The sequence below is a fragment of the Rhincodon typus genome, chromosome 5 (assembly GCF_021869965.1).
Source record: "Rhincodon typus isolate 14 chromosome 5, sRhiTyp1.1, whole genome shotgun sequence".
Lineage (NCBI taxonomy): Eukaryota > Metazoa > Chordata > Chondrichthyes > Orectolobiformes > Rhincodontidae > Rhincodon > Rhincodon typus.
Window position 1 is genome coordinate 82,873,318 of NC_063336.1, and position 25,351 is coordinate 82,898,668.

The 25,351-nt window shown below is 40.0% G+C and overlaps 1 protein-coding gene across 1 annotated transcript in view; it reads right to left on the reverse strand.

Annotated features, from left to right (window-relative positions):
- shprh (SNF2 histone linker PHD RING helicase) overlaps positions 1-25,351 on the reverse strand; it is an 88,385-nt gene that overhangs the window by 62,454 nt on the left and 580 nt on the right. The window contains exons 2-7 of the mRNA XM_048597080.1: positions 19,075-19,709; positions 14,639-14,768; positions 9,633-9,839; positions 8,436-8,514; positions 6,633-6,783; positions 3,127-3,232 (exon numbers count right to left, since the gene is read on the reverse strand). Coding sequence (XP_048453037.1) covers positions 3,127-3,232; positions 6,633-6,783; positions 8,436-8,514; positions 9,633-9,839; positions 14,639-14,768; positions 19,075-19,683 — 1,282 coding nt within the window. The 5' untranslated portion in view covers positions 19,684-19,709. The remainder of the gene's footprint in view (positions 1-3,126; positions 3,233-6,632; positions 6,784-8,435; positions 8,515-9,632; positions 9,840-14,638; positions 14,769-19,074; positions 19,710-25,351) is intronic.

The window sequence follows — 25,351 nt, forward strand, 5'->3', positions numbered from 1 at the left end:
GCCATTTCTGAAGAAGGGTCCCGACCCGAAACGTCAGCTTTCCTGCTCCTCTGATGCTGCCTGACCTGCCGTGTTCCTCCAGCTCCACACTGTGTTATCTATTAATAATTTGTTACAATCCTTGATTTGTTGCTAATCAGACACATTTTGAATTTAATGCTCCTATCCTGGTTTTTGAGCTTCTCCATGTGCTCAGCCCTCCCCAACTCAGTAATTTCCTCCAGTTACAGACCTCTATATTCCTTCAATTCTGGCTTATTGAGCATTTCTGATTGTAATTGTTCAACCATGGCAGCTGTAATTTCAGCTACCTAAACCCCATGTTCTAGAATTCACTCCCTAAACCTCTCCACGTCGCAGAGCTCCTGTTAAACTATTCCTTAAAACCTACCACTTATAAAATCTTTTTGACATCTGGCCTAATAGCTCAAGTGGCCTGGTGTCACATTTTGTCTAGTAATATTTCTATTACACTCCTTGAGCTGTTTAATTATTTTAAGAGCCTTATATAAATGAAGTTCTGGTTGCTCTGCAAGGTTCTTTGCCGCATATAGAGTACTGTCTACAGCTTTTGGGCCAGATTTTCGTGTAGCTGGATGCTCCGGGGGTCTTTAAAAATGGTGGGCAGAACTCAATTTTGGGACTCCCAGTCCCATCCTCGGTACTAGCAATTTTCATTACTGTGAGGTCAGGGTGTGTGTAGTAAGTCTGCACCAGCACTCCCTGGTCAGTTGCATTGCTATAGTAGGCATCTCATTACCACCATGCTTCCAATTCTCATGGAGTTGGGCTAACTTCTTGAGGACACACAGTTTACTGCTCCATAAAGAGAACTACAGTCTAGTTTGGAAAACTTTTTTAAAAAAGTTATTTTTAAAAGCTCTCATCAATGCCTCCAGTATGCATGATAGAACCAACAAATCATATGATTACAAGAGGAAGACTTAAAACATACTATCAAGAATAGCAAAATAAAGATCTTCTTTGGAAAGAACTGCTTCCTTTATAACCTTATAAAAGAATCAGACACAGAGTCTTAGCTTCAACAACAGAAATTGTACCCTATTTCACACTTGGTAATCTTGTCCAAGTAAACAGACATTGAAAAACTCAAAGAATAACATCATAGCCTCATAAAATATCAATAAAATCAAAGCAAACACTCCACTTCAAGCTGTGTAAACAGATCTGCTCTTGATCTAATCCATTAGTGAGTCTTGGAGCTCTGCCAAGCATTCATGACAAGGTCATCTAGGAACTGTATCAACAAAAACAAAAGGACATTTTTCAGACACCTCCATGGCCACATCAAACTGTTTCTGGATTTAGTAGGCCTGATGCAATCCTAGCTCTATTTCTTTAGAGTGAAAACTGTTCATGTAGGGAAATGTTCCAACTTATGTGACTTATCTCAATGACAAAGTTCGACCAACAGTCTCCTTACTTAAGGAGGAATGGACTTGGGTTGTAAGAAGTTTGGAAAAGTAGACTAGGCTGATTCCTCAGATTAAAGAATTTTTTATGAGGAAAGGCTGAGCAGGTTGGACTTCCACTCATTGAAGCTTAAATGAACAAGGTTTCTTATTGAAACATATGTAATTTTGAGGGGGTTGTAGGGGGGCAGGCTTAATAGGTTAAATGCTGGGAGATGCCCTTCCCCACCCAGACTGAACTGCGGAACTCAACAAGCTAAATGGCTGAGTCCTGCTGTTACTTCTTACGATCTTATTATGATCGCCACAACAAGGAATATGGTTGATCACTTCAAAAACAGCTGAGAGAGACTAGAAAAAATCCTCAATGCAGGGAGCACTACTGTGAAAACAGGTAGGGCAAAAGGAGTGGAAATCAAGAAAGAGCAATATCAAACTTGAGTTACATGAATACAGAGGGAAGGTGAAAGAAGACAAGTCACTCTGCTGTCTTGATTTTAGCAAAATAATAAAACAGAATAGTACATGTGTGATGTGTTTGAAGGCTAACATACCAACAATGTGCTCAACATTTAAAAATTAAACTGATTTTCTCTTATCAAAGCAGACAACTTCAAATTTCCCACATTATAATTCATCTGCCAATTTTTTGTCTATTCATTTAATCTATTTCCATGTTGTTTAGAATCATAGAAAGGTTGCAACATTAGAAGAGGCCATTCAGCCTTCATGTTTATGCTTGCTGTCTACAACTTCAATTCACCTAGTGCCACTCCCCTGACTTTTCACCATAGCCATGCAAATTCTTCCTTTTCAGAAAATTATCCCATTCCCATCGGACAGCCTCAGTTGGTGCCGCCTCTACCACATTCTCAGGCAACATGTTCCAGATCCAAACCGCTCACAACTTGAGAAAGACTTTAGAACATAGAACATAGAACATAGAACATAGAACATTACAGCGCAGTACAGGCCCTTCAGCCCTCGATGTTGCGCCGACCTGTGAAACCAATCTGAAGCCCATCTAACCTAAACTATTCCATTATCATCCATAGGTTTCCTTGTCTTGCAATCGCTTCTTTTGCCAATTGTCCGAAATCAATGCCCTCTGGTTCACAATTCTTCCATCTATAGGAGCAATTTCTCCCTACCTGTCCAGTCCTATGATTTTTTCATTATTTTGAATACCTCCATCAAACGTTCTCTTCGTGGATTTTTCATTTTGAATAACCAAAAATGGCCAAACCTCTTCTCAACAATTTCATTTAAATTCATTACCCATAGTACCCTGTATCCACTGGAATGCTATTCTATCATTTAGCTCATATGATATAATATACTGTGCAGTGATTATGATCACATTGCTTTTCGTGGGATCTTGCTCTACTCAAAATGGTTGCCATGTTTCCAATGTTACAAGTCAAAAGTACTTAGTTGACAGTAAAACGTTTTGGGACATCAGGTAAGCGAGTAAGGGGTTATATAAAAGCAAGTCTTACTTTTGTAAAGTAAATTCTATGAACATAGATTCCATTTTTTTTCCTTAAAATGCATCATCAGCAGATAGTGGAGAACGTGCAAATTTCCAATTTGCACCCTGAGCAGATGAGGCCTACCCCAGGAGCTTGTCTTTATAAAATGTGCTTTAGAAATCATTTCAGTCATGCACTATAACAATAAAAGAATCACTTACTGGGATAGTTCACCTTTTCCTTTGGTTTGACTTCAGCTTTCTTCCTACTTGTTTTCTGAGAGGCTGCAGGTAGTGGAGGTGGTATGTAGTAATTTACAGATGTCCCCTAGTAAAAGAAGCACAATATCAATGAAGGCTTGACAGTAATTATTTATTTCATATTTTAATCATCTGAATGATGTCTCCTTCTAACCGTTTGAAACAAGAATAAACATTATTAACAAACCCCCTCTTTGTAAATATCACACTAATTTCCAAAAAGTAGTAACATTCAAGTAATAGTAATACCTGCACTCAGGAAAACACAGTCACCTACAAATCACAGAAACAAACGTACGCAAGGTAAATTGTCTACTTACTTCATCTGGCTTGAAACAGGGATCAACCCTTTCATCCGCCAGCATACCATAACAAAGAAAATTCTCTGTTGATTTGATCAGAGACTCCACACTATTTATAATATGGATTCAAGTGTGGATAGATAATGGCAAGGAGATAACAAACAGCATGGAGAATTGTTAAACATCAGAGAATGTAGATTAACAGAAGACAGCTGGAAGATTCAAGTTAATGTAGACTTGTACATTAAGGTCCCTTTGTTCCTCAATATTCCCTAGGGAACTACCATCTGTTATGTATATCCTTCCTTTATTTGACCTCCCAATAGGCATTATTTTGTATTTATCAGGATTAAATTCCACCTGCCATTGCACTGCCCGATTTACCAGCTGATCAATGTCAGACTACCCTGAGACCATCCTCCTCATTTATCAACACCCCACACCCCGATTTTTGTGCCTTTTGCAAACTTACTAATTAAACCTTTTACATTCACCTCCAAATTGTTCATATACATAACAAACAGCAAGGGGCCCAGCACCAATCCCTTTGGTACACGGCTGGTCACAGGCTTCCAATTACAAAAACAGCCCTCCAACATCACCCTTTGTCTCCTATTTACTGGCCAATTTTGGAACCAGTTTGCCAACTTGCCCTGGATCCTACAGGCTCTTACCTTTTGGACCAGCCTTCCATGTGGGACCTTGTCAAAGGCCTAAGATAAGTCCATGTAAACCCTATCAACTGCACTACCCTCACCAATATGTTCAGTCACCTTTTCAAAAAGTGCAATTGAATTAGTCAGATAGAATCTCCCTCAAACAAATCCATGCTGACTATCCCTGAACAATCCCTGCCTTTTTAAGTATCGATTAATCCCGTACTTCAGAATTTTTTTCAATAATTACCCAACTCTGTTCTTGACTAATTTGTCTGAAATTACCTAGCCTATCCCTGCTGCCCTTCTTGAACAAAGGAACCACATTAACTGTCCTCCAGTCATCTAGCACTTTGCCTGTGGCGAAGTATTAAATAAATCCACCAGTGCCCCAGCAAACTCCTCCCTTGTGTCACATAGCAGCCTGGGATGTATCTCACCAGGCCCTGGGGATTTATGCACCTGTATGCGTGCTAAAATGTCTAATATCTCTTCCTTATTAATCTTAGTTTCTCAAGTCGAACTAGAACACAGTTGTCAATTACCATAGGAACATTTAATTAAAGGACAGAGGGAGAAAAGAGCTTGCATTTTTATAGAACTTTTCATGATCTTGGGATATTTTAAAGTGTTTACAACCAATAAAGTACCTTTTCAATTGAATGTAATACAAATGTCACGGCAGCCAATGCATGCGCAGCAAGATCCTTAAGAACAGTAATGTGATATTGACCAGAAATCTGAAAGCTTCCTTCTGTTTTTTTTAAATTCATTCACAGGGTGAGGGTGTCGCTGCATTTATTGCCCATCTTAAATTGCCCAGAGGGGAGTTAAGAGTCAACCACATTACTGTGGGTCTGGAGTCATGTGTAGGCCAGCCCAGGTAAAAAAGGCAGTTTCCTTCCCTAAAGGACATTAGTGAAGCAGATGGGTTTTTCCAACAATCGACAATGGATTCACAGTCATCGTTAGACTCTCAATTCCAGATATTTATTGAATTCAAATTCCATCATTCTGTTTCTTGAGATAGTGCCATGAGAAGTGGTCAGGGCTTGTTTTAATATCTTATCCAAAAGGCGGAACCTGTGACAGTCCAGCACCACCTCATTACAGTGTACTGCACTGGTGGTGTCAGCCTACATTATGTGCTCAAGTTTCTACAATAGGACTTGAACCCATGACTTCCCAACTCAGAGGCAAGAATGTAACCCATTGAGACACAGACATAAACCAGCAAAGAGCAAATGCAGGCACAAAGTGAGCAGGTATTATGGTGCCACCCACTTCATGTCACTTTCCATTGTCATCCTGGCTCAAGCTACATCCACCAAGCAAACAAACAGAATACAACAGAGGGAAAGAAAGAACAAAGCAGAGATACAAACCAAACAGTAGAGAGACAACCAGAAATTAGGAAAAGACAGAAGCAACACCTGAAAGAGAAAGTCAACAAAAATAAAGGGTATACCCTGCCATTTATCTTGAGCAATCCCATCAGTATAATTAAATAGTTTTGACCAGATGAAACCAGTATTTAATTCAAAGCATCTGGAGGAATATTCATATCTCTGCAGTATTTGGTAAAGTAGGTCTCAGCTACGTTGGGGTGAAACAAGAGATAGGCAAGAACACGCATCACACACTCAGTTTGAATCATGACCTTGTGACCTAGTGTCATTCTAGTGAATCTCTGCTGTGCTCTTTGAATGATTTCAATATCCTTTCTCCATTGGGGTGCCAGAACTAACTGCAGTACAGCAACTCGAAGCAAATCACTGTTCTGTACAAATTTACCATCAATTCTCAGCTTTATATTCATTGTCTCTACACTAAAATTCAGAATCTCAGTTGTATTGATCAATTCTAATTACAACCCTGCCATTGAGGATCTCTATATCCATTGTATCACCCCATTAAGGGTCTTACAGTGTGCAATAAATTCCTTCCAAGCTTTTTCGTAGTGCAACATTTTCTCTGAAATATCTATGAAATTTGCCTTCTAAATGTAACTGCAGTAGCTGAACTAGCATTCAGCAAGGTTGTCAACCGATATATTCTTGAAGATTTCATAGGATATGTAACCTCCTACCGACTTAACCAGCCAAAAAGCTTTTCCCACTCTGCAACCTCCAATACTTCAATAGCTAACTACCAGATAATATGCTGTTTAGACATAGCCCATTTAATCCACAACATATTACTCTATTGGACTGCAGCGGTTCAGAAAGGCAGCTCACGACCATCTTCTCAAGGGAAACTAGGAATGAGCCATAAATGTTGGCCAGTCGCGATGACCACACCCCACGAATGAATTTTTTTTAAAAATCAAAAAGGATTAAAAAGATAAAAACACACCATTGTTTTTAAGGTCTAATGTGACTTTAACTCCTTTGTTTGCATGCAGCATTATCCACAAGATTAACGTTTAATTCTCGAAGACTCCAGGACAATCCTGGAGGGTTCACAACTCTAGCAGAGACAAACAGTGAACTTAAACGATGGACCATACCTCTGGGAGTGACAGAGTGTCCTGTTTCATTTCTTTACGTGTGTGTGTCAAAATGAGTGCCAGCATCTCCACAGTTTTCCCCAGACCCATCTCATCTGCCAGGATTCCTCCAGGCCAATCAGCACTCAGCAGAGGGCGCTCGCGAATAATGCTAAATCAGATTGAGAGCAGAGAGCTAGTGGGTGGAGTAATTCCAAACTTGTACATTCATATAGAAATCAAAGATGTGTCCAAGAGCTCATTACTATGGTAAATTAGATAATATGCTGTTTACACAACAGGCCATGTAATGCACAAGTATTATTCTATTGCTAATTTTTAAGTAAGGCTGCTCTTTTAAAGGACAACTGGAGGTCACTTAGGATGCAAACTATATTTGATCAGGCTAGAGGCACTCCCTGTTGCATGTGAACAGATTCCCAAAGAAAGCAACACTCCTAGCAGTCAATTTCTTAAGTGAAGAATAATTGCATGAAAAATTTAAGAAAAAAACTTGATAAGAGACAAAACAAAGAGAAAAGGGAGCAGTAGCAGCAGTTAAGAGAGGTTATCAGAGATGCAGAGGGAAGAGAGCACTGGAAGCAGTTTATGAGTGTAACAGAAGGGAATACAGAAATATTTAGGACAGGAACACAACATGAAAGAAGAAAAGGAAAGGGGAACAACAAGACGAAGAAAGATAACAAAAGAAAAAGTAAAAGTGAGAAAGACATTCCTAGTTACACCTCTGTCATACATCTTTAATTGCTTGACCTGTCCATTAACACCCACTTTCGTCTTGCACCATCATTCCCTTTGTCATTTAATCTATCCTGTTTTCTAATCTCTCACACACCTTCCCCTTTGCTTACTTTCTTAAATCCGTGCTTGCTTAAAAACAGTTACATCTTTCATATTCTCTATAAAAGGTCTTTGATCAGAAACACTAACTGCATCACTCTCTACTTGCATGAGAGCAACTAGTTTTCAAGGCATTTCTACAGCACCTTTCACGACCTCAGAACATCCCAAAAATAAAGAACGCTTTTGAAAGGCAGTCACTGATGCAAAATAAAGAATGCAACATCCAATTTGTACACAACAAAATCCTACAGACAGCTCTGAGAATAATAAGTAGATAATCTGTTCTAACTAAAATGGCTGAAGGATAAATATTAGCCTGGAGAACTCTTCCCTTATCTTCAAATTAATGGCATGAGATTTTTATGTTCACCAGAGAGGGCAAACAAGGCCGCGGACAAACCGATTACCTGGAAGATGCCTCTTCCAACAGTACAATATTCTCTCAGTACTATACGGAGCCTTTCAGCCTAGATTATTTGCTCAAGGATTTGTATAGAGGCAGTATATGGAAGACAAGCAGAGAGCAAGAAAGAGCAAAGCTACTATTAGTGATGTATATGCCTAAAAGATGATGGAGTCCCAGCTAAATTTTACAGTTGATGAAACAAAAACAGAAATTGCTGGAAAAGCTCATCAGGTCGGAGTTCTAAGGAAGGGTCGCCGGAACCAAAAATGTTAATTCTGATTTCTCTTCACAGATGCTGCCAGACCTGCTGAGTTTTTCCAGCAATTTCTCTTTTTGTTTCTGATTTACAGCATCTGCAGTTCTTTTGGTTTTTAAAGTCAATGAACAAGGTTTTTGGACCCTAGCTTAATTTGAATCATTACCTCTGATATACAATACAATAACAAAGCTCACAGTAAATCGCTGTGGGTACTGCACCCAACATTCAACATTTCTAGGGTACCAAATTTGGTTTCAGTACCAAAAATCAGTTTCAGACAGTAAAATATACCCACCAGCCAGTGTACGGATTGTAATATATTTTCTTCTCATCCTTTGTGGTGACTTCTTTCCATAACAAATGGAGGGCATTATCTGAAAAAAAAGTTTTCTTTTAAACTGCATCATTACATTAAACAATATGATAGAGTTGAATAGGAAAGAATCAGGTTGAAGGCAAGCAAAGAATGTATTAGATGTCTCGCCACAGTGATTTCTGTGGATACCGAGTGTGATGATATTCTCATGTCTGCTCTTCTAACTAAAAATACATACTTTTAACCATTCCATTATAGTGCCTGGATTAATGTTTAACGTTTTTTTTCCAGACTTTGCAGGATGAGCATTGTTCACCTGCACACTTGCTGGTGCTGGGCATAATTTGAATGCAGCGTAGAAATGCCTGCTCTTCTAGCCTTGTTATTGACTGACTGAATCCTCATTCATTTTTGTTTACTTTTCCTTCACCTCCCAAAAATGTAAAATGATTGGAGATGGTGCAGCTGAAAGTCTTCTGCGTGGCAGCTGCAGGATTGGTGAGAATTATTGTTTCAGTTCAATCACAATGCCTCCCTCGAATCATACACCTCTCTCTCTGATTGTAAACCTCTCTGCAACATGTGATTGGAAAAGTTGGAACAGCCAGTGTGACTTCTGACTGGAGGAGGATTTTGTCTCACCAGCACAGTCTACTCTTTGAAACAACAGTAATAAATCCAATAGGGAATTCAGGAGAATCTTCTTTACTCAGAATGGAATTTGTCCCCTCATGGTGTAACTGAGTCGAACAACATAATCTCATTCAACAGAAAGCAAGGGAAGCACAAGAGACAATACTGAAGAAAGGGTCAAACGATACAAAGTCAGATCAGTTGAGATGAATGATCCCAAATTGTGCTGAGAGACACTGCTGGAGTTTCATCAGTAAAAATCGTAATGCTTACTAGCACAAAACACTGGTATTTTCCCACTGCTAAACCATTAGTATCTAAGGTTATCTACAGCAATGTAGGAAGCAATTCAGCACAGTGATAAGATGGTAAGGCTACCTCACCACTTCTAATTTTAAAGTGCAATTCAAAGCATCAGGCAAAAAGCAAAACTGCCAAAGGAACAGTAATAATTTTCACCTTCAAAAGGAGATTTATCTTCAGTCCAAAAAAATTATGTTCAGGTTAGAGGTTTACATTCACAGGTTTCTGGTTCAAACTTACTGCTTGAAGAAGAGCCAGGACTACACTGTTCTCTCTGAAGCATCCAACTGACAGCCTGGCACTGATATGATCTGAGGGTTGGGACAAGCAAAGGGTGCTGAACTTTCTCAATGTACAGAGTTTCTTGCTGATGTGCATGCCGTACAAAATCATAAAGCTCTTCAATGTTCTCCCTTTCATCGGCTTCTTCTGTGATACTTGAGACATCTAAATGAAAGTAAGGAAAATTTTCACATTATTTGAGAAAATTACCAGCTAAGGTTGTAAAAAAAGTCAGCAGTACACAAACATACCAATAGATTGTGTTGTAAAAGTCTTTGAAGAACCAAAGACAAGAATCAAGATTTCAGTGAATAATAGGTGATATTGTTTCTTAAATTTTCATTATTTATGCCTTTTCAAATTCATTCGTGTTTGATAAAATATCACATAACAGGCTTGCCAGCAAAGGTGAAATTTATGGAATAAACGGCCGAATGGCAACTTGGATATCTAACTCGTTGATTACCGGGAACAGAGTTGAGCAATTATTTTCCAGACCGGAAAATGGTGTATAACAGGGCACCTGAAGGGTTCACTTGCACATCCATCAATGTGGTCTATTGCATCCGCTGCTCCCGATGTGGCCTCCTCTGCATCGGTGAGGCCAAGTGGAGGCTCAGAGACCGTTCTGTAGAGCACCTGCATTCTGTTTGCGACAAACGACAACATCTTCTGGTCGCAAACCATTTCAACTCCCCCTCCCACTCCCACTCCCTGGATGACATGTCCATCCTGGGCCTCCTCCAGTGTCATAATGACACCACCCGGAAACTGAAGGAGCAGCACCTCATATTCCGTCCTGGGAACCTGAAGCCCAATGGCCTAAGTGTGCATTTTACCAGTTTCAAAATCTCCCCATCCTTGGCCTCATCCCATGACCAACCCTCCCTCTCATTCCCGCCTCCTTGACCTGACACAACCTGTCCATCTTATCTCCCACCTATCCACTCCTCCCACCTCACTGACCAATCCCCACCACTCCCTACCTGCGCTCACCTATCACCATCCCACCTACCTTCCCCAGCCCCACCCCCCTCTCTCTATTTATTTCCGAGCTCCCTCTCCCTCCCCCATTTCTGAAGAAAGGTCCTGACCTGAAACGTCAACTTTTCTGCTCCTCTGATGCTGCCTAGCCTGCTGTGTTCCTCCAGCTCCACACTGTGTTATACCTGAGAGGCTGTGACTAGGATCACTGCTTTTGTTGATATATGTCAATTACATACTCTTTGTACAGACAGAGTTTTAACATTTGCAGACGATACAAAACTGGAGAGATTGTGAACAGTGAGCAAGATACATTTAAGCCCTTGCTTTACCTTGTCTCACTTAATATTGATTTGATTTATACTTTTTTTAATTAAGGTCTCTGCCTAACATTACCATTTTTGTTTTTACATCATCCTTGCTGTTGAAGAATCATGAAATAGTGCTATTAGAAGGCTTGTCTGCAACCTTAGGAGATGGCGTGGAAGATTCCCAGATTAGATCAGATCAGTTTCTGCCCTGCTGGCTGCCTTATTCACTGCCTCAATCCAAGTAGTCAAAAGTATGATCAATTCACTGCATCCACATATACATATCTGAGACAGATGACAAATTTTTGGAGGTCAGGGGATAAACTCATTCTGGAATTCAGTTAATACATGAATGCAGAGGAAAACCGGATTTGCCAACTGTTGCTTCAATTAAAGCCACACTATTAAAGAGCACAGTTGAGAGGTTATGTGCAAAATTACCGCACAGATAAATTTCAAGAGGACATAGAAAAGTGGGCAGACATATGGCAGGTGAAATTCAATACAGGTGAGTGTGAAATGACACCTGTTGGTAGTTAGAACAAAGAAATGCAACGTAATTTAAAGAAGTCAATCCTCAAGAGAATGCAGGAACAGAGAGATCTGGATCTATAGATGCACAGATTTTGAAGGTGGCAGGGTGGGTTGAGAAACTGGTTAAGAAGGAATATGGAACCCCGTCAATATTCAGAGGTACGGAATACAAAGCAAGGAATTTACAATGAACCTTTAATAAGATTTGGCTTCTTCTGGAGTACTCTGTTCGATTCTAGATAAGAAGGTTTCAGCAAAGGTGCGAATAGGTTTACAAGATTGATCCCAGGATTGAGAAACTTTGTTTAAGACGACAGATTGAATAACCTGGAGTTGTTTTCCTTAGAACAGACTGACAGGAGGTTTGATAAAGGTATTTAAAATCATGGGGGATGTAAAGAGAGTAGATAGAGAGAAACTGTTCCCATTGGCAAAATGGTTGAGAACTGATTTAAGGTGATTGCAAAAGAAGCAGCAGTGGCAGAAGGCAAAACTTTATTTTTCACACAGTAAATGATTAAGACAATGGAATGCACTGTCCTAAAATGTGAGGGAGACAGGTTCAGTCGTGGCTTTCAAAAGGGAATTGGACAACAGAAGAACAAATAGACTTTGAAGAAAGAACAGGAGCAGGACTAGTTGAGTTGTTCTTGAGAGAGCCAGCATGGACATGAAGGAACTGTTTAGCTTTCCGTGCTGTGATGTTAAGTGAGATTTTACAAGCACACTTTCTTATGTAAAAGGTATGCAAAAATACTACTTGGAAGTGAAAGTTAATGCCAGGCATAAATTTAAGTTAAATGCCAGTAGCAGGATAAAAACACATTTATGCAAATTGATAAAAAGTTCAGGAATGCATATAAATCAATTGAATGATGGAATAGACTCAAGGGGCTAAATGGTTGATTCCTGCTCCTATGTCCCTCTGAGGAAGCAGTTTTTCAGATAGGGAGCAACGAGGTCTGGAATAATCTCTGGATAGGGAACAAATGGCAGAAACTTTACTGCAGTTCAACAGGCAGTTAAGCCTTTTGATAGAAAATTTGTATGTTTATACAGACAGCTGCTTAAACTACTCCAGATAACTGGGGCTCAATAAATAAAACCTGCAAGATGCAAGTGTGCTGTGTTCAAACTGCACTCCACACGTCACATTCTAGGAATGCATTCTCAATGGAATACGGAAGATGTGCCAACTGGAAGTGATATGTTCTTTTAGGTGATGTGTTATTCTGAGACCCTGCCTACCCACTTAGGCTAAAAATAGCTGGCACTGTTTCTAAGAAGACAGATATTCTCCTCATCATTGTACTCTAATGTTTTCTTATTTCTCAAGAAATACCCGCTTTGGGATCTTTGGCTGGTTTCCTGTATTTCGACTGTCACTACAGCTGGGCAAATATTTTTCAAATTAGATAAACTAGCACATTGCTGTGAGAGCTGTCCTGTATCCTGTTGGGTGCCAGGTCAGGCAAACGTGCACAGGGCAACAAACAGGTTTTTTTCCTGGATGGCTGCAGATTACTAATATAGAAACAAAGGTCTCAGCAAGGTAACCTGATGGAAGATCAGTATATAACTTTACAATAAAATCACTATTGCAAGGCCCATTAGATTTGTGTTCCTGGCTTGACTCACTACTGAAAAGATAAATGCTTTGCATTTGACATGTTTAAGGATTAACACAAGAGATTTTTTGGGGGGTGGGGATGGTGAAAAACACACAAAACTCAGAGAAAAGGGGTCCAGGCAGCAAATCATTTGCCTTGGTTTTGTTGTCACTATACGAGACCAGAGAAATACGACAGGCTTTATGAACTACTAACATTTTATCTTTGCTGATTTCAGAAAGGTTGTGTCAATATTCGCCCTCTCATTTTAGTTATATTAACAAATTTGCCTTGAATAGTACTTTGTGTGTTGCATAGCATTTCGCTTTAAGCATAGGATAGTATCACAAAAGAATATACATTATTCTGGCAACTGCTGACTCACTTCTAATAACATATATACACCCCATGCTTTGCCACTCTTACATTTCTGTACATTGATGAGTTTGCTCTGTGACTCGTTAAGACCTGGCAAAGAACACTCAGCAGGCACTCAGCCTCCGGTTGCTGGTTTCTCCCTTTGTTTCTTTAGGGGGAGATATTTTGGAAAGAACAACAGGATTGTAACTATCTTTGGTCACCTAGACCAATTCAGATATTGACTGTTAGCTGTAGTTTCAGTTGCAATCTCAATTCTGAGTTACAAGGTCAAGGGTTCAAACCTCACTCTAAAAACACAAGCACAAGAATTTAGGCTGACACAGTAGCACAATACTAAGGGAATACCGTACCATCAGAAATTTCATACTTTGGATGTGAAATTCAACCCAGGTCTCCAACGCACTGCCAGAAGAAGTGGTGGAAGCAGGCACATTGGTGACATTTAAGAGGCATCTGGATGGCTACATGAATAGGAAGGGAATAGAGGGGTACGGACCGAATAAGGGCATCTTATGTTTTTTAGTTTAGTTTAGTTTGGGCATGATCGGCACAGGCCTGGAGAGCCGAAGGACCTGTACTTCTCTTTTGTTCTTTGTTTCGTTCTTTTGTCTGCTGTCCCAAGTATGTAAAAAGAAAAATCACATATCACTATTTCAAAGAAAAACAAACAGGTTATTCATGATGACCTAGCCAACAATTTTCTGTTATGAAACGCTGGAAAAAAATTCGTCAGAGCATTATCACATGGCACTATATTTCTTACAAGATTTGAAATTCACACCAGAGGTCACAAAAAGCCTCTATATTTTAGTTCTTCCTTTTGGTGCACATCAGTTCTAGGAGCACCAAGCAAGGCAGTATTGATCCCAGGATGAGGTCAACTGTGATGCAAGATGCTGCAGCTAAAAGTGCTGAACAGCAGAAAATGAACAAATGAACTGCAAAATAATTTGGCTTCGAGAGTTCTCAAATCAGCCTGACTCCATTTTAGGGAACGAATGGATATCTGGGGTAAGTGGGAATGTGAAGATGAGGCCACAGCCAGATCAGCTATTGCCTTACTGTTTGGTGGAGCAGGTTTGAGGGATCAAATGGTCTACTCCTGCTTCTGATTGTATGTTTGTATTCATTTTGAAAATTATACCTGGAACTGTTAAGTCATAAAAATATTCCATGAGTTTCTGCATCAATGCATTTGTCTTTTTCATCCTATGGCTTCCTTCACTCAGGAACTCGGGTTTTCCCAAACCAGACTCAAGAAGATATACACCAATCTACAGAGCAAAAAAAAGTTTGTAAGTCACAATTAAAATAAACAAATTGTCAATAAAATTCAAATATATGTGCCTTGGTTAGAAGCACACTGGCCTCTAAGTCACAAAGTTCTAGGGTCAAGTTCCACTCCAGGGCTTGAAAATCCTCTACAAAAACATCATGGCTGACACTCCAGCACAGTACAAAGGAAGCACTGCAATATCTGACGTGAATACTTTCAAATGAGATAGTAAACTGCACCTTTTCCTGGCTCGGTGGAAAAGATCCTATGGCATTATTTTGGAGAAGAGTAGAATTATCATCTCTGGTATCTTGGCCAACATTTATCCTTCAAGCAACATCCCAAAAAAACGAATATCTGGTCATTATTACATCACTGTTTGGGAGTTTACTGTCCGTAGATTGGGTGCCATGTTTCTAACATTACAACAGTGACTACACTGCAAAATGTGCTGGATTGACTGGAAAACACTTTGAGGTGGCTGGTAACAGTGAACAGCACAAACAGCAAGTCCTTCACTTTAAGGCACCCTTTTTCAGTTGTTTTAACTTTTTCAATTTAATGGCAGTTAGGCAATGGAACATTCATGTCCAGCAATGGGAGTGATGCCATGTCATGTTACTTGTTTGGCATAATTTGAGACCAGCCTCTGCCAATCATTCTCAGTGGCTCCTTCTCCATCTCATGGCTTACCTCCATGACCCTACATCTCAGAACTGCTCACTCTGTAGGTTGCATCTTGCCTCTTGCTGTTCATCTCCCAAGTTCTATTATTTTTATTTGTTGTTTCTTTATGAAAAGGAAAAACAAAACCAGCTCATGCTGGGCTGTACCTTCACTGTCAACAAGTACAATCCAGCTTCAGTATTCTGTCCAATTCTGGGCAGCACACTTTACAGAGGATGCCAGGACTTGAGAGGTTATGCAGGAGATTTACTAGAATGGTTCAAGTGTTGAGAAACCTCAGTTGTATTTAAAACAGATGTCACAATTCTGAGAGTTGTAATACAATTGATTTGGAGAAACTGTTTCCAGTCGCAAGAGTGTCAGTAATTAAAAGAGACTGTCTTAAAATAATTAACAAAATGATTCTGACAGTTATACAAGTGTAACTTTTCTCTTATTATTTTCCAGTCTAAAGACTAAGTATATTGTGTATTAACATTACCGAGATAATGGATCAGCAATCATTTACCACACCACTAATCTGCGCAATTTCTCTAATTTTTCTATTTTTATATAGAAAAAGTTAACTCAACTCACGCAACTCAACAGCTGAATGAGTTAGTTGCATTTGAGAATAACTAACTGCATCTCTTAGAGCATTGGGGAGCAAGCAGGAGAAAGGGTGTGAGGAAGCTAAGAAGTAAATTGTAGACCTAGTTGTGACTAGTCAAATCGATGGATCGAGCCGGATTCTGCATTATGGTTGTGCAAATTCCAACATTAAAACAAAGATCATATTTTACATAGTGCCTTCGGGAGTAATATAATTCAGACAAAACTTCATTCCCAAAGAGTGATGAGAATGTCGAACTGGCTACCACAGGAGCAGTTCATAATAACACACGTGCATTTAAGGGAGTCTAGTTAAGTATATAGAAAGGAGGTCTTCTGGCACCATGGGTAATATTGTTGCCTCCAGGCCAGAAGTTCCATATTCAAGACCCACACAGAATTTGGTGGCCAAGGAAATTGTCACGATAGCCAAACAGGTTCAGATTCAACCAGCAAATCCTTCCAACACACACTGTGGCAGTTGATAACAGCAGGGAATATTCCTGGTCAGCCACATGTTGCAAAGAAAATTGAAGCCTCCATCATCACTATCCAGAAACTACAGTATCCATGTAAAAATGCATGTTGCCACAGCAAATCAGACTCCAACATATATCGAACAATAGGAGAAAGGGACAGAATGATACGTGAATGGAATTAGAATTAACAAATTTGGGTCAAGGTTCACATAATACATAAGCATCAGCTTGGCGTTCTAGAGGCAGTCTAGTCAGTTCGAGTTGTAAAACATCGCAAGACATTACACAGGAGTATTAGTAAATGAAGATTTTAATAGCCACATTCAGAGTTATTACGACAGGTATAGAAAGGCTGAGTCAAAGAGGGAGATTTTAAGGAAAGGTGGAGAGGTGGAGAGGCTTAGGGAGGCTGAAGACTGGTGCAACAATGAAAACTGGATATGTACAAGAGGCTAGAATTAGAGAGTGCAGAGAGGTCAGGGAGTTAGAAGAGTTTATAGAGATAGGCTGTGGCAAGGCAATGGAGAGATTTGAAAACACAGAAAATTTAAAAATGAACGTGGAGCCAAACTGAAAGCTACATGTAAGTCAGTGAGCAAAGGGATTAGAGAGTATTGTAAGTTTGGTGTGAGTTAGAGCAAAAGCAGCAAGGTTTTGCTTTAGAATAAATTCATGTCAAACCTGGCATGGATAGTTGTCTGTGCAGAGCTACACTTTATTGTTAATTAGACACACCACTAACTCTGTACTGTTGATATTAGAAACATTATAAACTGCTCCATCAGTATCCACAGATTTCTTCGTAATACTTCTTCACTGAATAGGTTTACTCCTTGAAATCCTATTTTCATCAAAGGGGTATAGTTGCTTATTTGCTGGGACATACTTCCTGCTGTTAGCTGATGTGGTAAGTGATGATGATGACGACGACGACGATGATGATAGAAGAAACCAATTAGTAGGGGTTCTGTAGAAGTTTTAACATATCTCACTTTTGAATGTTTCAAAAGATGATTGAGGTGGCTCAAAGATCTAACTTTATAAAAAATTAACAGAGATTTAGAAATCGATACTTTTTGAACTACTTAAAATAGTTGGCAGAACCAATACATTCAAAATAGCGGGACAACAAGGTGCAGGGCTGGATGAACACAGCAGGCCAAGCAGCATCATAGGAGCAGAGAGGCTGACGTTTCGGGCCTAGACCCAAATAGCGCCTTTCTAATTGCCTCATACAATAATGACATTCACACTTTTTCCCAATGCAGTTGGCCATCAGTGGGAATAATGCACTGTGAGTTGACCGGTTTGTACATCCAAACAGAAACAAGAGTGTCTCTCGTCAACATCTTACTGTTGAGCTTTAAATTTGGTTCACCATCATTTTCTGTTTTAATTTTCTGTTTAGATGTGTAAAGATTATATTTTGTTTTGGAATACAAGGAGTAAATGGAAGTTCAAACACCACTTTTCTGTAGACAATGTAAAAGGTTTGTTTCTCAGGGGTTTTTTTTTGCAACTTGAAGATCCAAATTAGAATTATGTGGTGTTCATTTATTAATTACAGAAGATCATGTAACCTTTGGAGAAGCTGGGTTTGATATTTTTGAGAAACAAGCTAGCACAGGTGCCTTTAGGTTAAAAAGCAATGCACTAACAGCTTTCGGATTTTTAAGTTGCAGTCTGTCATGGACTTGAAAATGACAGCTGCACTCAGGCCTCTAGAAAGCCTGCAAGCAAATACAGGTCTCTCCCTTTCTCACCCTGTGCAAGGAAAAAGAAACACTTGAAGATTCGGAAAAGAAAACCTACCAACTCAAGCAAAGACCTAGGTTCAACTGACCTGCAAATGAATTAAGGACCTATTATCATTCTGTGGTAAATAACAGCATTATATCGTTGCCAAAAATCAAAGTAACTGTGGAAGTGTCACTTTATTCCACTAGTGATCTGGATTCTTGACACAGATAAGTAGTTCCTTTTTGTCTATGTTTTCTACAGACGATACTTCTGCTTTGACTTTCCCAGTTGTGAATGGATGTGTGAGAGCTTGGGCTTAAAGTGGATATAGTTTAAGTTTGCACATAATTAATTAATAATCAATTTCTGCCACTTAATAAAAAAGATTTACTTCTTATTTATTGATGTAATCCGGTGCCAGTTCTTTTAAATTAGGTAACAGTCAAAGTGGACAAATGAACCATTTTAGTAATTAAATTGGGCACATATATAGCTTGTGGAGTAGTGAGATTTGACTATCAGTAACTTTTCTCATCAGGATCATGACAGATGCTTTTGCAAGATGAGGACATTGAGCAAAACAGACATCACTGAGGGGAAAAAAAAAGATTGTCCTTCCACCACTTCAAAAATTCCTGCCATCGTCTTTAGTGGTGCTTGCTGAGTGATGGAACCTGAAAATCGCAAACAGGAAGGCAGGGACTGGGGGAGATTTTGGGGGTGGATGGGGGAGTGGTAAAGATTTAACCAATTAGGAAGAAGACTATTGATCAAGACAAAGAACATTTTATTCAAAAAGTTAAATACCTTCAGTGTTTGACGGTCTTCAATTGTGTTTTGGAACAATCCAATTACATTCTTTTTCTGAAGCCACGTTATGTTCTCCAGCATCTTAAAATTGAGTGAAGTTCTTACACAGCTTATGAATTCTTTGTTGTCATCCCTCTCAGAATCATCACATTTCCTCTTGATTGAGACTTGCAGCTGATCATCAGCACTGGTCTTCATCAAGCCTATGCTGAGAAACCACAGTTCCTCTGGAAATGCTTGCCCTGTTGGAAGTTGGAGTGTAAACCCATCCAGCAGTGCTCGCCACTCTTCACCCAAGTGGCCAGGGGAGATAGCAAGACTGATTTGGGTGGTGGTACTTAATGGCAAAAGATGACCTTCTCCATCCTCGACCTGAGTCACAGCAGAGATGTTAAATGGCTCATCCTGTTTCAAACTGCTAGGCTGGAGAAGGGTTGTCTCTCTGTGTCCTGGGGGACCCGAGCTCATAGCTGAGGGATTATTATAGTCATTTGATCGATCAAGTGGATGGAGATCCTTCAAGTCATTACACATATTCCAACTCAGCTTTTTTTTTGTTTCTTCGTCTACTCGCACTGGGGCTGTACGCTTCCTTCTGTTGCTCATTGTACCAGCTTAGTGCAAGTTCACAGCTGCAACCAAGAAGAATAAAAATATGAAATGCTCCTAGTAAAAAGGTTGAGTGAAGCATTTATATTGCTCTGAACAGTCAGTTAGGAATGCAACATAAGACGAGGACGTTCATTTAGTTATTGAGCTATTCAACTAGATCAGCATGGATTTGTACCTCAATCCAGCCTTGATTCTGTAACCCTCAAAACCCCCACTCATTTATCATTCTCAATTTTGAAATTTTCTACTGAAAACTGCTTCTATACTGGGGACGATAGAGGAGAGATTTCCAGATTTTCACCACTCTTTGTATGAAGAAGTGATTCCTGATTTCACTGTGATCTCCTAAGGTCTCTCTGGTCCTCCCCATTCCTAATCTATCGCCTTTCAGATAATAATCTGTCTTCCTGTTTTTGACCTCACATTTATTCACCTGCCATGCATTTGTCTATTTTTTTTTACTACCAAATGTGCATATTTAGACTGTATCTTACATAAAACGATTTAGTTCAGGTTGCAGCCTTTTGTAAAACTTAATTCACAAACGTTTAGCTGGAAATGGTTTAAAGCTAAACAAATGGAAAATATATATATCTTGGAAACAAACAAATGAGAAACAGAGCACATCATGATTGTCAGAAAAAGCAATTGGTCCAGATCAACCATAACATTTATATAAGAGACACAAATTAATGAAGCATCACAACTCATGCATTTCTTCCGAAAATAAATCAAAACATTGAGCAAATTATATGAAATGTAAATTAGAGAAACAGGTTATTTGGCCCAACCAGTCTATGACAAATTTTGTGCTTCACACAAGCCCCACCCCCCCATCCATCTTCATTTAACCCAATCAGCAGATCCTTCCATTTCTTTCAGTCCTCTGCACTCATCGTACTCCCTCCAAAATGGATTCATGTTACACTTTTGACTTGGTCAATTAGTGAAGTTGGTTGATCTGTATCTTAATTCCATCCATCCACCTTGGTCAATAATCCTTCATATCCATGGCTAGCAAAAATCTTCAAATTTCAGATTTATAACCATTGATTGAACTAACATGAATTGTTATGGGAAGGTCCACGACCCTGTGCATGAATAAATGTTTCCTAATTTCAGTTCTGAATGGACTGCATCTGATCTTATGACCACATCCTCTCATCCTAGGCTTCCTACCACTCAAAACGTTTCCTCTCTATCCTAGCAATTGCTTTCTAAACCCTAAAACTCTCAACCAAATTACTCATAACCTTCTATGTTCAAGATAGTACAAGACCAATTTAAGTAATCCCCCTTGATAATTTAGTCCTTGAAGCCAAAGTATTATTCTGGTGAATATTCTGCACTGCACTCCTTTCAAGGCTATTGAAGGTGTGCTGTCCAGAACTGTATACGGTACATATGTGATCTAGATCAGGGCTTTGCATAGCTGTAGCAAAATCACCTTTATATTCAAGCTCTGATAATTTATTGTTCCTGACTACTACATTTTAACTATCTTTATATATGGACCCCAAATCACTTTCAACTTCCATTGTTCCTAGCTTTTCATTATTAAAATAATACTCAGTGATCCGGTTGTAGGTAGTCTCATACCTTACCTCATTAGGGGAGATAATGGTATAGTTTATCATGGCTGCATTAATAATTCAGAGACCAAGGAAATGTTCTATGAATTCGGCGCCGAATCCCACTACAGCAGATGACGGAATTTGAATTAAATCAAAAAATCTGCAATTACAAGTCTAACGATGTGCAAGTTAGGTGGATTGGCCAGGCTAGATTCTCCAGAAGACTGACACCCATTCCACATACAACGATCAGATCTCGGCTGTCCGTTCCTGACACATTCAGTCATGAGTGGTGATGGACAATTAAACATTTCACTGGAGGAGGCAGCTCCACAAATTTCCTTATCTTCCATAATAGCAGAGTTCAGCACACTAATGCAAAAGATAAGGCTGAAGTATCTGCAACAATCTTCAGCCAGAGATGCTGACTGAATGATCCATCTTCGGCTCCTCCAAAGGTCCCCATCATGATAAATGTCAGTCTTCAGCTAAGTAGATTCACTTCATATGACATCAAGAAACAGCTGAAGGTACTGGATACTGCAAAGGCTATGGGCCATGACAACATTTCGGCAGCAGTACTGAAGATTTGTGCTCCAGAGCTGGCTGTGCCTGTTGCCAAGCTGTTCCAATACAGCTACAACACTGGCATCTACCTGACTGTGCAGAAAATTGAACAAGTGTGCTGAGCAAATCAGCATTCTGCTGATTCAAATTCTCTCTTGCTTTAAAAACTAAATATTGAACCAATCAAGTCCAACTGAACAACGTGGATAAGACACCAAGGAGGATTTAGTGCTCAAAATATCATTTGAATCAAAAACCTTTTTAATCCCAAGTATTTTAAAGATTAAACAATCATAAGTGTAAACTTTCTCTATCTTATAATGTTAAACAGTTCTTAGTAAGTTAGGTAACAATAACAGCTTCAATAGTTCCAATATATCTAAATTGAAACAGATTTGTTCTTCAGTATTTTGGAAATTAGTTGGAAAAATCAAAGAAACTCAGATGTCCTGTTACATGGCGGGAAGAGGTACAGTCTGTCAACTGCCTTGAGAGAATTACATTGATGAATACTGGAAAACCATGGCCACTAAATGTATTCATCATTTTTCTTCTGTTAAAAGTTAAAGCTGCAGAAGAGAAAGCATTATGTTAAATTCAAGTGCAAGATTTTTGGAAGCAATTTTTTTCTAAAAGAAAAATCACAATTTTAGATTAGAAACATTGGCCAGATAATTATTTCTGAAGCACACATGGGAGTTGCACACAGTGACCCTGCAGACTCACCAACACAATCTGGCCAGATTTTCTGAGGAGCAGAAGTACACATTATTTGCCACTCTGCACCTTCTTTTTAACAGAACAAAAAAGCTCTGTATTCCTGACAGGAGACTCTGACCATGGCTCCTTCAGAAACGTGGGGTTGTACTTTCACTCTGGCAGGTCCCTGTCATGCAGACAGTGGGGTGAAAGTAAACTGTGACTCCTTTTTCACAGAATCAGCCATCATCACAGACAGCCACTTTTAAAAAGCTCCTGTGAAAGGGTAAGTACATAGGTGTGAGGTTAGGGTGCCAGGACAGGGAAGGGTGACAAATAACTATGGAATACAATGTCAGCGGGTAGGGAGCCAGGTCCAGGAAGGAGGGTAGAGTGCCAGGTGGATAAGATGCCACAGTGCAAACGGGCCAGGTAAGTGGTAGTTTGGATTGATCAGGGGGATGGAGTTATCAAGTCTGGAGCCATCAAGTCTGCAGCCCAGGGTATCAAGTCCAGTGGTGCTGGTGTTCTGGAGTACAGGAGTGTCCTGAGGGTAGAGAGGAATGTCAGATCAAGGTCTGTGGCTGTTGGAGTCTGAGGGAAGTGTAATCAGGGGTGTGAGAGGTAAGTCGTAAGTCAGGCAAATAATTATTCAGGTTTTAGACGAGGTATTTAATAATCTAACTAGTTCTAAGTAACTTCTTACTGAACTGCAGCGGATCCTCTAAATTAGAAAAAACGAAACTTTCTTTTATAAGTGAAGCTTCAGTAATTGTGGCCAGTCGGCTTCCATTGTCGCCATTCTGAGGAATCTCCACATGGTCAAATCTCAATTCACAAATTTAAACAGCAATTAATAATAACACACATAGCAAATCAAATGGAGAAATTAATGACAGGAACAAAAACAAAGTTGCTGGAAAAGCTCAGAAGGTCTGGGAGGATTTGTGAAGGAAAAAACAGAGTTAACGTTTCGGGTCCGGTGACCCTTCCTCAGAACAGCAACTTTGTTTTTGTTCCTGATTTACAGCATCTGCAGTTCTTTCGTTTTTTTTTTTTTACAGAGAAATTAATGAATTGGAATTATGTTCCTTCTGCAAAATATTTGGATGAACTAATTTTGGATCAGTGCTTGAATCAAAGAAATCAGCTGTTACATTGTGACAAACAAACTGATTAGAAAATTGCAGACAGGTTAGTCATCATTTCCCAAAGTGCTTTAGATTTGAGAATTTTGTCTTTGGATTTAGGAAACTGTAAATATCAGTTGATTACTTAAGAAAAGGAGTAAGAAACACAAAACTACACATCTGTCAGTTTTAAAATCATGTGTAGGGAATTGGCAACTTTCACATTCTTTGTACATGGCAGTGTATTTTACAAGCCAAGTAAACACACAAAGTGCAATCATTGTTTTGGAAGTAAACACAGCGGCCAATCTCCATACATCAAGATCCCAAACTGCAGAATCTACAAACAATTTTGTTTTTGGTAATGTTGGCTCAGACTGCATCCTCAACAGTGAGTCAGTCCCTCAGTACAGCCTGGATAGGTGTTCAGCTCTCTATCACAGGGACGAATCAATAAGCATAACAGATATTGGACTTAGTAAAATTCTGCAAAGGCCTTTAATCAATTTAAATCCAATAGAATTTGCATTGAGGTTAATATCAAGAACCACTCAACTTTAAACAAATAACGTGTCACACATGCTAGGCACCAAAAACAAGTATGACCATTGCTGAAACAAAGATATGTAACGTATGTACTGAACACCCTCGCACATTATCATTTGTATAATGGGTCATTGTACAGAAAAGGTTTCCCGCTGCTCATTGCTGCACAACCCTTATCTGCCTTCCAGAGGGGCCACTCTCTTTGTGACTCCCTTGTCTGCTCCACACTCCCCACCAGCCCCACTACCCCTGGCACTTTTCCCTGCAACCGCAGGAAGTGCTACACCTGCCCCTACACCTCCCCCCTCACTTCCATACCAGGCCCCAAGAACACCTTTCACATCAAACAAATGTTCACCTGCACATCTGCTAATGTGGTATACTGTATCTGCTGTTCCCGACATGGCCTCCTCTACATCAGGGAAACCAAGCAGAGGCTTGGAGACCGCTTTGTGGAACACCTCTGCTCGGTTCGCCACAAACGACTGCACCTCCCAGTCGCGAACTACTTCAACTCCCTCTCCCACTCCTTGGACGACATGTCCATCCTGGGCCGCCTCCAGTGCCACAACGATGCCACCCGAAGGTTGCAGGAACAGAACCTCATATTTCGCTTGGGAACCCTGCAGCCCAATGGTATCAATGTGGATTTCACAAGCTTCAAAATCTCCCCTCCCCCGACCACATCCCAAAACCAGCCGAGCTTGTCCCCGCCTCCCTCACCTGTCTGTTCTTTCTCCCACCTATCCACTCCTCCCACCTCAACCCTCACCCCCCACCTCCTACCTACCAGCCTCGTCCCCACCTCCCTGACCTGTCCGGCTTCCCTGGACTGACCAACCCCCACCCTAACTCCCCACCTACACTCACCTTTACTGGCTCCATCCCTGTCTCCTTGACCTGTCCGAGATAACAAGGTGTAGAGCTGGATGAACACAGCAGGCCAAGCAGCATCAGAGGAGCTGGAAAGCTGACGTTTCAGGCCTAGACCCTTCTTCAGAAATGAAGGCCTAGGCCCGAATGGGGGTATATCGGTATATATGGGGGTATATCAGGCTAGGCCCGAAACGTCAGCTTTCCTGCTTCTCTGATGCTGCTTGGCCTGCTGTGTTCATCCAGCTCTACACGTTGTTGTCTCAGATTCTC